General features: G+C 35.2%; 1 protein-coding gene across 4 annotated transcripts in view; it reads right to left on the reverse strand.

Annotated features, from left to right (window-relative positions):
* Nucleotides 1-16,478, reverse strand: part of TBC1D19 (TBC1 domain family member 19) — a 150,484-nt gene that overhangs the window by 91,293 nt on the left and 42,713 nt on the right. For 3 of the 4 annotated variants that reach the window (XM_081812523.1, XM_006739782.3, XM_006739784.3), the window contains 4 exons: nucleotides 7,969-8,043; nucleotides 6,710-6,773; nucleotides 5,682-5,728; nucleotides 1,222-1,332 (listed from right to left, as the gene is read on the reverse strand). In XM_081812523.1, the coding sequence (XP_081668649.1) occupies nucleotides 1,222-1,332; nucleotides 5,682-5,728; nucleotides 6,710-6,773; nucleotides 7,969-8,043 (297 nt within the window). Of the gene's footprint in view, nucleotides 1-1,221; nucleotides 1,333-5,681; nucleotides 5,729-6,709; nucleotides 6,774-7,968; nucleotides 8,044-15,456; nucleotides 15,582-16,478 lie in introns of all 4 variants that reach the window. The other variant, XM_081812524.1, reaches the window with a different exon arrangement.

A 16,478-nucleotide genomic window follows, 5' to 3' on the forward strand; every position in this document is an offset into this window, starting at 1 on the left:
TTGAGAGAGAGAGAGAGAGAAAGCGGTGGGGAGGAGTAGAGGGAAAGGGAGAAGCAGGCTCCCCACTGAGCAGGGAGCCCAATGTGGGGCTCAATCCCAGGACCCTTGAGATCATGATCTGAGCAGAAGGCAGACACTTAACTGACTGAGCCACCCAGGTGCCCCAGATTCAGTCTTTTAAGGAGAGAGAATGGCTACCCCAGGAATGTTCATGGGGGTTAGGGGATGGGTGAAGAAACTTGTCAGGGCACAGTCTGGAGCTGGTTTCTCCATGCTGATCGGCTGCCTTCCGAACATAGGAACCAGGAAGGGAAGTTCCTTTTTCTTGTTATGGTCTGCAGTGCCCCTCCAGAACCTTCTACTGATAAAGCCTAACATCAAGCCAGTTAGCAAAAGAGGAATGTTTGTAAGATCTAGCTCCAGCATAATAAAGCAGAGCAAAAAAAGGTGGATATAGAGCTAAAAGATAAGCTGATAATTGGCATGCCTCTCATCTGTATCTCCCATCTTCTAGAGAGAGGCATTTGAGCTTGACCTTCTTTCAAGTTTAAGTCATTTATCATTTTCCTACCAGTTCTCCAACTGAATACATTAACAGAGCTATAAGTTGTTTCCTAGTTTCACCAATGACAGTATTTATAGTTCTGTGCTCCTTATTGCCTTGGGGTGATCAGCAAAAGAAGGAGTGATAATTTCTTAACTCCACCATTAGGAATTCTCCCCACCTTTCTATAATTGCTCTATTTTAACACTAACTTCCTCATCGAAATGTGATAGTTTCCAGAGCAAAGACAATCTCTACCTCATCTTCCCTTTCCTTTTCTCCCTCAGTGCCTCATCCTGTTAAACTTAATAAAGATTGGTTGAATTAAATAAAATGTACATTCTTTAAAACTTTTTAAAAAAATTCACAACTTGTTTCAATGAGTTATATTGCCATAGATCATGCACCTGAATCGCAACAAGCTGTCTTATAAGTATATGCTGTTGGTTAAAATGAGAAAAAAGCAAAAGCATTTATAGGTCCATGAAAGCTCATCTTTAGTCCTACCAGCAAAGTAACTCACTGTTTATATAACATATTGACAAAAAAAAACAAACCTTTCACTTAATTTATTTAATGAGCAGACAGTCCTGTTGCTTTAGATATATGCTGCACTAAAATATTTTTCTAATGGCTGTCTTCTAAAATATGTAATATTTTGAAATGCCTATACTTACCAATTCAGGGATGTCTTTTACTTTCAGAGGTACTTGGATTAAACCCAAATGAGTCCTGAAACTAAGAGAATCACCATTTTCATAATTTGGGTTGCGAAGATTAATTAACACCTTTAAAAACAAATCCAACAAAATTGGTTAGTTTCTTTATAGTATGTTTACACTTATAAAATTGGCAGTAATATTCTTGGTGTATCACCACAAAATTAAAAACTATTTGGGGCTATGCATATACTTTAATTACATTTTAAAAAACTATTCAATTGTATTGAAATGTTAAAATACCATAAACATGCTTTAAATTTAATATTCCAACTGGTGATCTACCATATGAAAGTCTAAAAAGTTAAGAATTTAGTTAGAATGAAAAACCTTTTGATGGTAATAAAAAATAAAAATTGCTTCATTATAATATTTAACCAGGGAAGGTGATAGAGAAATAAAAATTGCTTGATTATAATATTTGCCAGGGAAAATTTTAGAATCAACTCTAGCCCTTTTAAAAACAGCCACTGACAACATTTTTAGAGAGATAGGGGAAATAATACTGAAGGGTATTGCCTCTAAACCAAACCCACTAGAAAAAAAAATTCAGAAGCCAAGCTAACAAGAAAAACCGTTTACATACTTTTCAAAATTAAGCAGATAAAAAAAGTCTTAGACATTTACATACCCTTTAATCTAGAAATTGTACTTCTATAAGTATGATTATGGAAATAATTAAGATGTTTGCAAAGACAGTGCAGAAAGAATGTCAATGAAGTACTGTTTATAGCAGAAAAATATGAAACAACTTAAACATTCCATTAGAGGGAATTACTTAAATAAATTATAGTTAATTTATATAATAAAATACAATGGCATTTGCCTTAATTAACATAGGTAATGTAAGTAATGACATAGAAAAATATTCACAATATATTCAGTTAAAAAATGTATAATAATGTAGTGTTTATTCCTGTGTGATGGTATTAAAGTAATTTTTAAAAAATTTTCTTCTTATGTGTGTTTTCTTATTTTTCTAACAATTAACATACATTTTTAGGAAAGAATAATTACAATTTAAAAAATATTTTTAAATTGAAAGTCTTGAGGAAAAAAAATCAAGAATCCAGTGCAATGACATAGATGGAACTAGAGAGTATGATGCTAAGTGAAATTAGTCAGTCAGAGAAAGACAAATACCATATGATCTCACTCATATGTGGAATTTAAGAAACAAAAAAATGATCATGGGGAAAAAAAGAGACAAACCAAGACACACAATCTTAACTATAGAGAACAAACTGACGGTTACCAGAGGGTAGGTGGGTGGGGGATGGGTAAAATAGGTGATGGGAATTAAAGAGCACACTTGTGATGAGCAAGAGGCGATGTATGGAAATGTTGAATCACTATATTGTACACCTGAAACTAATATTACACTGTATATTAATTAACTGGAATTTAAATAAAAGCTTAAAAAATAAAAAAATCCAGTGAAGGAGATTATGGTAATAGAAATACTACCATACCTGAGAAAGGGATTAATGAACTGATAACTAATCACTGATAAAATGGAATGTGCAATAATGCCAAAACAGTTTCCTAAAATTGCAAACACTAAATTGAAACTAAAAATATCAATGTTATTTGTTAAAAAAAATAAAAATATAGCAAAGAATCAACAGTGCTAAATGCAGACTAATATAGAACAATGCAATTTTAGTCTAATTACACAAACAAGGGATTATACTATACAGGAACCTCACAAACGTAGGATAGAAAAGAGAAAGAAACAATGAATATGTAGGTAATAGAAAAGAGAAAATATTAGAAAAGCAGCAACTGTAAGGATGTAATTATAGACGATGTTTTTTAGTTAAAGAAGAATCTCAGCCTGAATAATAAAAGGATCAATGCATCAACAGTCCTGAAGGAAACAGAATGTTATGATTATTAAGGAGAAAACATAGTTAAAGATAACCATACAAAAATTACATGAACTTTTGGCCCTTAAGTACTAGAAAAGGGAAGAGTTTGGGAGAAATCTTTAACAAGCTAAGAGAAATAACACCATCACCATAAAGGCAGTTTCTGACCAAACTAACTTCTCCTTAGAGTTAAAAGGAGATTACAGTTGGGGAGCCTGGGTGGCTCAGTCAGTTAAGTGTCCGACTCTTAATATCAGCTCAGGTCCTGATCTCAGGGCTGTGAAATCGAAGCCCACTTTGGGCTCTGTGCTGAGCACAGAGCCTGCTTAAGATTCTCTCTCTCCCTCTCCCTCTACCCCTCACATCCCCCACCCCCCCACCTTGGTCTCTCTCTCTCTCTCAAAAAAAAAAAGAGACATACTACAGTTGACTCTTGAACAACACAGGTTTGAACTGCATGGGTCCACTCAAATGCAGACTTTTTATAGTACAGTACTGTAAATGTTTTCTTTTCTTTATGATTTTAATATTTTCTTTCTTCTAGCATACTTTATTGTAAGAATACAGTATATAATACATATACACAATATGTGTTCATTGACTGTTATGTTATCAGTATGATTTCCAGTCAACAGTAGACTATCAGTAGTTAAGTTTCGGGGGAGTCAAAAGTTTTATGTGGATTTTCGACTATGCATGGGATCAGAACCCCTGTGCTGTTCAAGCATCAACCACATGTTTTATGCTAGCAAACTAGTATCAGAGACAACAGTTCAGAAAAGAAATAAAAAGAAAATGTGAAAGATTTATTCATTCTTTTACTCATTCATTCAAGACCTATTTATTGAGCAACTATGTGCTAAGCACTATTCTACCTGTTGGAGATGGAACAGTTAACTTGCAGCTGGTTTGTGGTAGCTCTATGCTTATCTCCAGGGACACCTGGATGTCTGGGAGTGACCCTTGGCCAAGATGGGATGAAATATACTAACTAATCGTTTATACTGTGCTATTTAATGTCCCCTGGAGGCAGTCCATATCAGTTTATTTATATTGTTTCTTGAAAATGTATAGATTGTTGGTTTCACGTGATTTACCAGTGGGGATATAAAAGGCCCGTGGGGAAACTTGTGTCTAGACTCCCAAGGCCAGTGTATCTCACTTGTATCTTTCGACTCCCAAGGCCAGTGTATCTCACTTGTATCTTGATAGTTCATAACCCAAAGACAAAGCATGTCCTGTGCAACTAACAAAGGGCCCTAGGAGCTATCCCTGGAAGTTTGTATCTCTTTGTATTTGTATGTGCTTTCTTTCTCTTGTTGAAACAAAAGCCTTCTGTGGTTAAATCCTGTGAAGTCCTGTGAGTGTCTTCCATTATCTGACTCTGTAATTGTTGCAGCAGTGCACAAAACAGAAAGAGAAGCTCCTGCCCTTGCGGATCTTCCATTTAATAGGGGAAGGCAGGCAATAAGCAAAATAGAAAAAGAGAATGTTATATAATGATAAATGCTATGACGAAAAACAAAGTAGGAAAAGGCTAACAGGAGTTCCAAGCAGGGGGGTGGGGGGGAAGGCTTTGCCGAGAAGGTGACATTTAAAGCAAAGACATAAGAAATGAGGGAACATGCAGACAAGTATCTGAGGAAAAAGCACTCTGGGCAGAGAAAACAAGGAGCAAAGGCCCTCAGATGGGAGGAAGCTGGGGGAAAGCAAGGAGGCTAAAGAAGCTGGAGTAGAACAAATCAGGGACAAGTTATAGGAGATGAACTCAGAGACGTAAGGGGGTATCAGATCAAATAGGATATTTGATGCCACTGTCATGACTTTGGCTTTTTTTTTTTAATTTTATTTTTATTTTATTTTTTAAGATTTTATTTATTTATTTGACAGAGAGAGACACAGCGAGAGAGGGAACACAAGCAGGGGAAATGGGAGAGGGAGAAGCAGGCTTCCCGCCGAGCAGGGAGCCCGACACGGGGCTCTATCCCAGGACCCTGGGATCATGACCTGAGCTGAAGGCAGACGCTTAACGACTGAGCCACCCAGGTGCCCCATGACTTTGGCTTTTAAGTAGAATGAGGTGGGGAAGTGCTGGATACCAGAGGAGTGGTTTATTTGGAATGGTACCTAAAGGGCTTCCTCTGGGAACTGCACTGAGAACAGATTCTGGGTGGGCAAGGGTGGAGTATGAAGACCAGTTAGGAGGCTCCTTCATGTCTTGCCTAGACTACTCAAACAGGGGAGGACTAAAAAAGGAAAAGATTCACTGAGCATCCATATGGGGCAGGCGACAGGCTACCTGATTTACAATTACTAGTTTTTAATCAAAATCTTCCTAATTGATTTTTTTGCCTCTAATCTCTCCACATTCCAATGTATTTTCCAAGAGCTATTTCCAAACACAAATCTGATCATGTCATTCTACTGCTTCAGTGACTCTAGGGCTTTATACATGGTGATTCCTCTGCCTGGAGATATTCTTATATCATCATTTCTTCCACATTTTTTCCCTCATTAATATACCTATATTGATCCAAAATAACCTACCTCCAGAAAATCCTTTGGTGCATAAACAGGTCTGAAAAGGCTTAAATCTGGAATTAATAAAATAGATTAGAACAAAATTTCAATTAATACAACATATAAATGCTTATTAATATAAATGTGAATGACTCTTTCATATGTTACTATGCAGCTAGATTAATTCAAACTTGCAGAGTATCGATAATTTGTCACTCATTGTCTTAAGTATTGGGAACACAAAAATGAAAAGGCAGTCCCTTCCCTTAACAGCCTAAGATGACATATTCTGGAAGAAATTAAAAGACTCCCCTTCATAAATCTGTAGTAAGTTTATAATTGAATTGAAAAAACAATGTCAATATAACATAAAAGTTCTCTATGAGTATTCTCAAAGTACACAGAACATAAATAATACTTTCTTAGTGAATTCCTCTAGTTGTATTGAACTGTTTTCCCTTTTGAGCTTGTATAACACATTGCTCCTCTAGTACAGTACTTATTTCTTGCCCAGTCCCCCACACTTATTTTTAAAGGAGTGGTGAGGGATTATGTACATGTCTATCTATACAATTATATGCATCTATTTATCATAGTAAATGAGATATAGTTGTCACTCATATGTTTATAAAATTGATTGACTCCATTTTAACCATTAAAATGAAACAAAATAAATACTTAAAAACATTAAGAAGTCTCAAAACTTTTCACCATTTAACCTATCTTTACAGCCTGAAAAATATTTACCTTAATTATGAGTCTAAGAAATCCACTGAAAGATTTAATCTACTTTACTATAAAAATGTTTTCAAATGCTCCTTTAAAAAAGGGTAATTGAATTAAATATTCTCGAAATAACGTAAAACATTGGCCAAAGTTAGGAATTTTTAAACTGCAAAGTAGAAGTTTAAGCAAAAAAAGTAGAGGATAGTAATTAGCAGGGAAGGAAAATTGCTATCTTTCCAAAAGAATTGTTAAATTTGTTATTTTGGATCCACAATTAAAAAGGCAATTTGTTTCCTACTTCCACATTTTGAAAAAAGTTGTTCATATACCTGGTTCATCAGTTCCCATTTCATTCCATTTATTGAGCAGTTCTTTCTGTTCTCCAACTGGCCTCTAAAAAAGGTAATTTTAAAATTGGTTTCATTTTGTGAAGTTTAGCAATGCAGCTGAAAAATAAGAACCAATAACTTATCTAAAAGTTTGAATAAGCTACCATAAGAAAAAAATAATTTCATTACATATGGTGAACTTTTTTTGGAATTACTCTTAAATTATTGTTATTTAACTATTATATCTAGTCTCAATGGCTCAGGTAGAATGTGATACTAATGAGCCCAAGAAAAGAAGGTAAATGATCTCTACTGGCCAGTAAATTTCACAAAGAAAAACTGCTCCTCAGCCACATACTACATCTCTTACCCCATCCAGCAACCTCAAAAATGCATCGCAAGGGGGACAGGCCAAGAGAGTATGACTGTGAGTCAGTAGCATCATCTTCCTATATGAAAGACAGTATATTACATAATACTACATACTTTGACAGTTTTCCATATAAATGTATCCGTTTTTTTACACCATCCTTCTGGTGCCTTCACTGACTTATCCTTGGCTATTATCCAAAGTTCATCCACAATATCCTGTCCCACGACAAGGAATAAATAGCAGGTAGGGAGAATAAAGTGAAGAGAAACATGTTTTCCCTACTCAGGAGCAGCCAGAAAGAATCCAGAGCATTCCTCAAGTGGCTCTTTTCTTCCTCTTTATCTCTCCCCCCTCAAAGCCCATAGTGACAGATAAATGTTGAGAATTAGATCTGATACTACTACTATTAGAACTAAACAGTTCAACAGAGAGATGACAAATCACCTTTCCATTCTCTATGTTAACCCTGAAAGATGGTACATACTGGCTATTACAAGATGATAGTATGCCTGAACCCCATCTCTAATTCAAAAAATATGGTTATTGTGCTAATTGGTCAAAAGTAAGGAGACCAAAGGTAATTAAAATTCTTAAAGTACATTTATAACACTTATAACCTTTACAGACAAATTTCTAAATAATCTGTATGTAGATTATATACCGTATTTTTATTTACTCTCAGATATGCTTCATTACAAAAAGCATTACAGTATATGTAATAGAAACCTATTTAGAATACACTCATGTAAGTGGCCTTTTACAGATTTTTGTTTCAAAACAAACTGATACACTGGTTTAAAAAAAAAAGATAAATCTGCCTAACAGTTACAACTTCATGGTCTCCTAGTATTTGATTCACAATAAAATACTTAAATGTTAAAAGTACCTTTCGTGCCAATGGGATACTCAGTTCAGTGCACATACTATTTAAACTCTTCAAAATTCTTTTTTCCCAGCTTCCCTGAAATATAAAGAACTTATTATTGTTTCTGATTAACAATACCAAAACAAATTTTTAAAAAATTAAAGATATTATGAGTTATATAGAAATGGTGAGGTTGGTTGAGATTGGTTAACTTCATTCATTAGTTTACTCAACAAATATTGATTACTGCCTACTACGTGCCAGATACTATCCTTAGTGCTGTGAATTAAGCCATGAACAGAAGGTTTCAGTCCTCATAGAACTGATGTTCTAGGGGAGGATGGTGATGAGAATAGGTTAAAAAATCAACAATCCATATTATAAGAAAAAATAGCAGGTAATAAAAAAGTAAATTACATTTAAGCATTTTGTAAATGTTTGATACTCAGAAATCCCATTAATAACCTAGTAAAAATAAAACTTTACAGGAATTATTATATTGTCATTTTTCCAACCAAGACATTTCAGTCCTAAATACTTGAGCATGAATGTTCTAGTAAGAACCTTCTCCTACATAATAACCACAATATCACTATCACACCTAAGAACATTAGCAATAATATTTCACATCATCTAATACTTAGTCCACCATCAAACTTTTCCAGTTGTCTCCAAAATATCTTTTATAGTTTTTTTAATCCACAATCCATTAAAAATGCATGCATTACATTACATTTGGTTGTTATGTCTCTTCCCATGTAGCTGAATCTAGAGTCTCTTTGTCCTTTTCTTTTTCATGATACTGACTTTTTTGAGGAGTCCAGGCCAGTTATCTTGCAGGATGTGTTATAATCTGGATTTGTCTTATTGTTTTTTTGCAGCATTGATTACCTTCTTCTCTAACCCCCGTATCTCTTTTAAACTTGAAATAATAAGTTCTTTTCAATAGTCCGTCATAAATTGATTACCCACATATACCATGTTTTAGTAAATTATTCTTTTTAACACCAAGCTAAAATGTCATAACTTTTTTTTTTGGTCTTTTTACTAAAACATGCCTATAGGCCACTTCCAACTCACTGAAACCAAAATAAAATAATACCAAAGCTTCAAAATTTAGACCAAGAGAGGAGAAGAGAACTATATATAACATTATTGATAATGGACAGTTATATCCAGTCAATAAAAGTAGAATAATAATAATAGCTCCTTTATGTGGTTGTTATAAAGATTAAAGATGTAAAGCGCTTGGAACAGTGACATAATAATGATAATAATAATCATTCAATAATGATAACTTTTACTATAGCTATTATTGTCCATAGCTTCCTCCTTAACACATATATTTAAATGCATTACCCTCTTTATCTGGAATATACTCTCCATGTTCTACTCCCATCCCCAACATACTTATTCCTATTATCTGAATAAATCTTATTCAGCTTTCAGGTCTTCACCTCTATTAAGCCTTCTCTTCCTGGTCCCTCACCCCAGATGGTATTAAGTGCCTTTGCTTATAGTCTCTAACAGCACCCCTTCCTTCACCTATCATAGCACATAATCACACTTTGTCTAGCACATTATAGATACTCAATGATGGAACAGATTTCTACTCTAAGTAATGTTGCAAGCATTTTAAAAAATTTTGATACAATGGCCTAAGTAATGAATGAAAAAAAAGCATTCATCTATAGCAGAAATATAGAGCTGTGTGAAATGTATCAGTCTTAGTTCACTAAATATATAGAAATAGATTTTCAGGAGTAAAAGAATACTCTTCATAAATTATATGAAATACCGACAAAACTAATCCCATTTACTGGTTTATTTTCAATTATCTCTCTCTCTCACTTTTTTTTTTACTGTAAATATTTCTCTTAGATCCAAGACTTAAAATACATTTGAGCACCTTATTCATGATCAAACATTAGTTATAACAATAAAACCCACTTCCACCCCCAACATCCTTATCCTCAATTTATCTGAATAAATCTTACTCAACTTTCATGTCTCAGCTTAAATATTTCCTCTAATAAGTCTTCTGTCACTCCCTTCCCCCACTCCAGACTGTAGGGGAAAAAGATACAAGAAAGCTTATTTTGGAAAAGAAAAAAGTAATTTTAATTCAATCATTACTATAAAAATAAAATTTGCATAAAAATTAAAAATCCAGTCCCTGGAGCGCCTGGGTGGCTCAGTCAGTTAAGTGTCTGCCTCCAGCCCAGGTCATGATCCCAGGGTCCTGGGATTGAGTCCTGCATGGGGCTCCCTGCTCAGTGGAGAGTCTGTTTCTCTCTCTCCCTTTGCCCCTCCCCCCTGCTTGTGCTCACTCTTTCTCTCATGCTCTCTCTCAAATAAAAAAAAAAAAAAAATCTTTAAAAAAAATTAAAAGTAAGAAAAATCCAATCCTTGAATTTGTATCACTTATTTCATTATATAAAGAACCAAACTGCTATTATTGAATTATGATTCCAAGTATTCTCATTTTCAACCACGCATAAAAAGGCTCTTAAACTGATAGAAAGACAGTAATCACGGACATAAAAACAAAAAGTTACAACAGACATCAATGTGTGGCTCATAATACGTACATAATACATATACACATTTTTAAGACTGCAATACACAATCTTAATACAGTATAAAGCCTACTAAAAAACATGAAGGCCATTCAAAATAGAGTGACATCTTCTGGAATGACACCTCAAAAAGATATCCTGAAACATATTTGTTAATGACTCCTTTAAAAAATTATTTTGGTAAAAACATCTCATTCAAGTGTTTTCTAGAAAGTACAATTTTTAAATGATTAATCATATTTCTCCTAAATGGATAACCCCCACTACCAAGTATTTCAATTTACCAATTTGAAATTGAATGTAATTCAATTAGATGTAATATAGAGCAATGTAATATAGAGAGAAAATAGTTAAGGAAAAAAGTTACACAGAAAAGGAATCAGACAACAGAAGAAAGCATTCTGAAAGAAAAGAGTTTGGAAACAGCCACATAATTTACATATATTACTTTATTAATCCTGTGAGATATGTATCATTACCTTCATTTTATGAATGAGGAAACTTTAAGATTTTATTTATTTGCAAGAGAGAGTGGGGGGAGAGAGAGAGAACACGAGTAGGGGGAGGGGCAGAGAGAGAGGGAGAAGCAGACTCCCTACTGAACAGGGAGCCCCATGCAGGGCATGAATGAGGAAACTTTTTTTATTTTTTTTATTTTTTAAATATTTTATTTATTTATTTGATAGATATTAAATTCAGAAAAATTGGGATTTTTGTGGCTAGAAGAGGGGGACATGAGGTGTTATAGCTAAAAATTCAAATAATGAAAAGATTTTGATTCAACAAACATTTATTGAAACACATACCACTAAAGATGAATAAAACGGCATCCCTGTCTCTAAGAAACACATCATTTTTGTCGTGGGAGTGGGGAAGATAGGACAGATACACAAATAACATGAGACCGGTTCAAAAAGGTCACAAGGGCTGTATTAGCCCATATGCCACACACACAGAAAGAACAAAAAAGAGTAAGCAAGGAAACAGGGAGCTAGGTATATCAAAACTTCTAGTTGTTAATAAAATACAAACCACTTTTTTCAAAGCCTAAAAATACTGAAAGAAAAGTAACTCCAGTGGTTCACCATGTCTTCCTCCCCACTCCCTATTCCATATTTATGACACAATGCCAAGGTCAGCAGGGCTTTTCCAAGGTACCGCTTACAAGAACTTCAGTCAGATGATCGGACAGGTTATTTCCATAGAAATCTTGGGTAGTCAGAAAAGTCATTTCTATTGACATCAGAAAGAGGAATAGAATTTCCTGACAATGAGGGGAAATCCAAGATGAAAGCGGTTGCTTGCAACCTGGGTTATCCTTTAGGTTCCCTCAAGAACTCTAATCTGAATTCAGGGGTACTCCTTCATTCCTTTGTTTACTTGCTGCCTCACTGACTGACATGTATGGAATGCTTTCTATGTGCCAAGCATAAAACTATGACCAGTGAGTAAATGTTGTAAGGAGCAAATGACCGTTTAATAAGAGAAAGAAATTTTCCAATAGGTAGAAAGGCTTAACTGAAATGGATTATGTTAGTGAAATCCCGACTTCCCTGTTTCCAAAAGTATTCAAGCAAAAGGACATGAACTTGAGAGGTTGGATCCACTTCCACTCCCCAGTTTTATAGATAACTTTTCTCAGGCTCTATCTGTAGACATGACTAAACAAGCCCAAAGTCTCAAAAATAAATGCTCAAAAAAAATCATAGTCCTGGCTATTATTGAAATTAAAATATCAATATACATTTAGCACACACAGAAAAAGAAGTGGAAATGGCAGATAAACTATTGAAAATGACAGCACACTAATGCAAGATACAAAGAAAATAATGGTTTCTGCCCAAAAGACTTATGAAATAAATAAAGCTTTAAAATGCTATTTAAAAGAAAAATGAATGGCCTTTTACATTTAAAATGTTTAATAGGAAGACATTACCTTTTACCTAAACCCATATCCTCTCCAAATGAAATTATTGTTGCCTTCAAATCAGTTTCCCTAACAACTGAAATCTATGGTATTAAGTCAAAGGATTTCATGAGTTTTATAAATAAGGTAATTTCTAAGCCATGAGAAGCAAAAAAATTACAAAAGAATCACAATTGTATTGAAATCTCTAATTCAGTATTACCTATTGCCTTGCTACTTTTTTATAACAACTAAAGTAAGTAAGTCTTTAAAAGCCATATAGAGTGTAAAAAACTATGAAATTATAAAATTAAAAAATTATTTCCTTAACTCTGAAAAAAATAAAGCATAAGAGTTATAACCCAGCTAGCTAAAGGAGAAATATTTTAGTAATTCTCTCACTATAAAAGTAACACATTTATTCTAGATCATTTGGAAAAAAGAACAATATGAAAAGAATAGAGTAACAAGTATCCATAAATGTCTATCAGCCAAAAATAACCACTGTTAATATTTTGTTCTCTTCTTTCATTTTTCCTATGCATGTGTGTGTACAATTGAGATATACATGGGTGTGTATACATATACACATGCATATACATATTTAATTAGAGTGGAATTATATTGTTTTATATTTTGCTTTTTCCATTTAAGATTATATTGTATACCCTTTCCTATTTCATTATATTCTTTCAAAAATAACATTTTTGATGCCTGTCTTTTGGAGATACCACGCTATATATATATACAAACCCTACTGTTATTCATTTAGAGTCTTTTAAATTTTTTAATATTATCATGAACATAAATTTCTGCATTTCCCTGATTCTTCCCTTTAGATAAGATTCTAGAAGTAGAATTACTAGGAAAAAGGGTGTGAATATTTTCTAAGGGGGAACATTTTCTATTTTTTGTTTATTCAATTGATCGATCATTAAAAAAAAAACATCCACGGAGCATCTGCCATGAGCAGGCACTGTGCCAGATGTAGTTGTGAAAGGAGAGACACTGATCCTGCTTCACAGAGATGGCAGAATCTAGATGATAATACAGACAATCCAGATACTGTGGTAGGAGGTATAGGGGGCTTCCTGTATGGAGGATTGGAGACAAAGAAAAAGTACCTGAGAATCTGAGATCTCAAGGTCAGAAACCATCCTGTAACCTGACACCTGAGAATGTGCAGAAGTTAGCCAGAATAGGTGGGATTTGTGGGGAGGCAGTTTTGGGTAGAAGCAATGGCATGAGCAACTGCTGGAACAACTGAAGGAAGTCAAGCATAATTAGATAGAGAAGGCAGATGTGTGTGGAAGTGGGCAGGGGAGTGGCAGGATGGGGAGGAACAGTGTGAGGACATAAGAGATAGGACCTGACTGGTAAAAAGGAGCAAGCATCATTTATAGTTTTGTAAGCAAAAATAAGAAGTTGCAATTGTACCCTAAAAGTCTGGGAAGTTTTGGGTTTTTTAAAAAAATTTTATTTACTTATCTGAGAGAGAGAGAGCATGCTTGCACCTGAGCTTGAGCAGGAGAAGCAGCAGAAGGGGAGGGAGGGTGAGGGAGAGAATCTCAAGCAGATTCCCCACCAAGCACGGAGCCCCACGCAGGGCTCGATATCACACCATGAAATCATGACCTAAGCCAAAACAAGAGTCCAATGCTTAACCCAACTGAACCACCCATGAACCCCCTAAAAGTCTGGAAGTTTTAAGAAATGGAGTGACTAGGGACGCCTGGGTGGCGCAGTCGGTTAAGCACCTGCCTTGGACTCAGGTCATGATCCCGGAATCCTGGGATCGAGTCCCGCGTCGGGCTCCCTGCTCAGGGGGAGCCTGCTTCTCCCTCTGCCTGCCGCTCCCCCTGCTTATGCTCGCTCTCTCTCGTTCTTGCTCGCTCTCTCTCGCTCTTGCTCGCTCTCTGACAAATAAATAAATAAAATCTTTAAAAAAAAAAAGAAATGGAGTGACTAAACAGAAGGCAGAAAGATCAACTAGGAAGAGGATGGGAACTGAAGTCACATAAAAGTAACAAAATTTTCATTTTTATTTAGGTTACTGGGTTGACAGAGAACTGAGCAAATTCCACCACATAGCATACCTTGAATTTGAGCATTTCGGGAGTGGATAGAGAAACAGGCTAAATATCATCTGGTAGTACAGATTCTAGAGCCAGACTGTCTAGGTTGAAATCCCAACTCTTCCACCTACTGGTTTTGTGAAACTGGACCTATCTAAGATCCTAAGAGTAACACACCTCACAGGCTTGTCATGAATGTTAAATGAGTAAACACTTGTAAAGCACTAGAATGGTACCTGGCACATAATTAGAGCGCTCTGTGCTTACTAGTACTATTTCACAAGAAAATTCATATACTTATATTTAATCACACACCATATATCAGTTTCTTCAAATACTGCTTTCTCTAAAAGGTGTAGCAAAGTAGTTCTCGAATTGTTTTACATGGAAATAGGGTTTCACGGTCACATAAATTTGAACAACACTGGATTAAATAAAATTAAACAGTTTCTTTACTGCAGAACATCTCAGAGCCTAAAACAAATTGTGTGCAACAAAACTAAGGAGTACTGAACTAAAACCCAAAGTATAAAATAAACATCCTTGAGTCCACAGTGATATAATAACCGGGGGGAGGGAGGCAACTCTTCCATGCAGAAACACTCCAAATAATTTCTGTAGAGACTCCCACCTCAAGGAGGGGGAGCATAACTGTCTCACCTTACGTGTGAACCATAAACAGTGACTTCCTTCCAAGGAGAACAGTATATACAAGGGGGTGGGGGGCAGAGAGTGACGTTGCAGTGGAGCAACCTCACATACACCACCCAAGCCAGGCGAGCCAGGTCAACATCAACAGTGCCAACCATGTTGACAGTATATACCCTGACATGATGTGAAGACCATAAATGGCACTTTCTATCTGTGGTCTTCCTCCAAGAACCAGCCCCCCCAAGTCTAATCATGAGAAAAACATCAAATTCCAACAGAGGGATATTCTACAAAATACCTGACCAGTACTTCTCAAAATTGTCAAGGTCATCAAAAACAAGGAAAGTCTGAGAAACTTTCATAGCCAAGAGGAGCCTAAGGAGACATGACAACCAAATGTAATGTGGTTTCCTGGATGGGATCCTGGAACAGAAAAAGGACATTAGGTTAAAACTAAGGAAATCCAAATAAAGTATGAACTTTAGCTAATAATAACATAGTAATATTGGTTCACTAACTGTAACAAATGTACCACAGTAACTTAAGATGTTAATAATAGGGGAGACTAGGTGTGGAATCTATGAGAACTCTATAATATCTTCTTAATTCTTCAGTAAATCTAAAACCTTTGTAAAAAATTAAGTCCATTAAAAAAATCATAAAATAAATTGTGCTTCTAGGAGTGAAAGGTACAGCACAGGGAATATAGTCAATGGTACTGTAACAGCATTGTATGATGACAGATGGAAACCACACTTCTGGTGAACATAATGCATAGAGTCATGAAATCACTATGTGGTATACCCGAAACTATGCTGAACACCTGAAACCCTGAAACTAATGTAACCTTGTGTGTCAACTATACTTCAACAAAAAATAAATTCAATGAAAAAACACGAATTTTTAAATAAATAAATAAATAAACTGTGATTGACCAAGAGGAAGGCAGTGTGGGCCTCAATTTCCAAACTTATTTGTCCACGGCACCCTTTTTTGTGGAGCATCTCTCAGGGCTAGTATTCAGCGGAAAACACTTTGGGAAATGCTGATGCAGTATAAGAAACCTCTTTCCCACATCAGTCCAGAAAACTGAACACCAATCTATCTTGCCAAAAACTGCAGAGAGCTGATTTACATCCCAACTCTGAAGACACAATCAAGATCTAAGGGAAGATCAAATAATTCATGCAACTTTAATAGGAAAAAAAAAATCAAAATTTTCCAGGCTCCAATTCCAAAATATTTTCTGCCAACCTGTTTTACTTAATAAAAGGGGAAGGAAATACTAACTGGATTTTTTTTTAAGTTCTTTCTGATTGT

The sequence above is a fragment of the Leptonychotes weddellii genome, chromosome 2, assembly GCF_054177405.1.
Source record: "Leptonychotes weddellii isolate Sample4059 chromosome 2, ASM5417740v2, whole genome shotgun sequence".
Taxonomy (NCBI): Eukaryota; Metazoa; Chordata; class Mammalia; order Carnivora; family Phocidae; genus Leptonychotes; species Leptonychotes weddellii.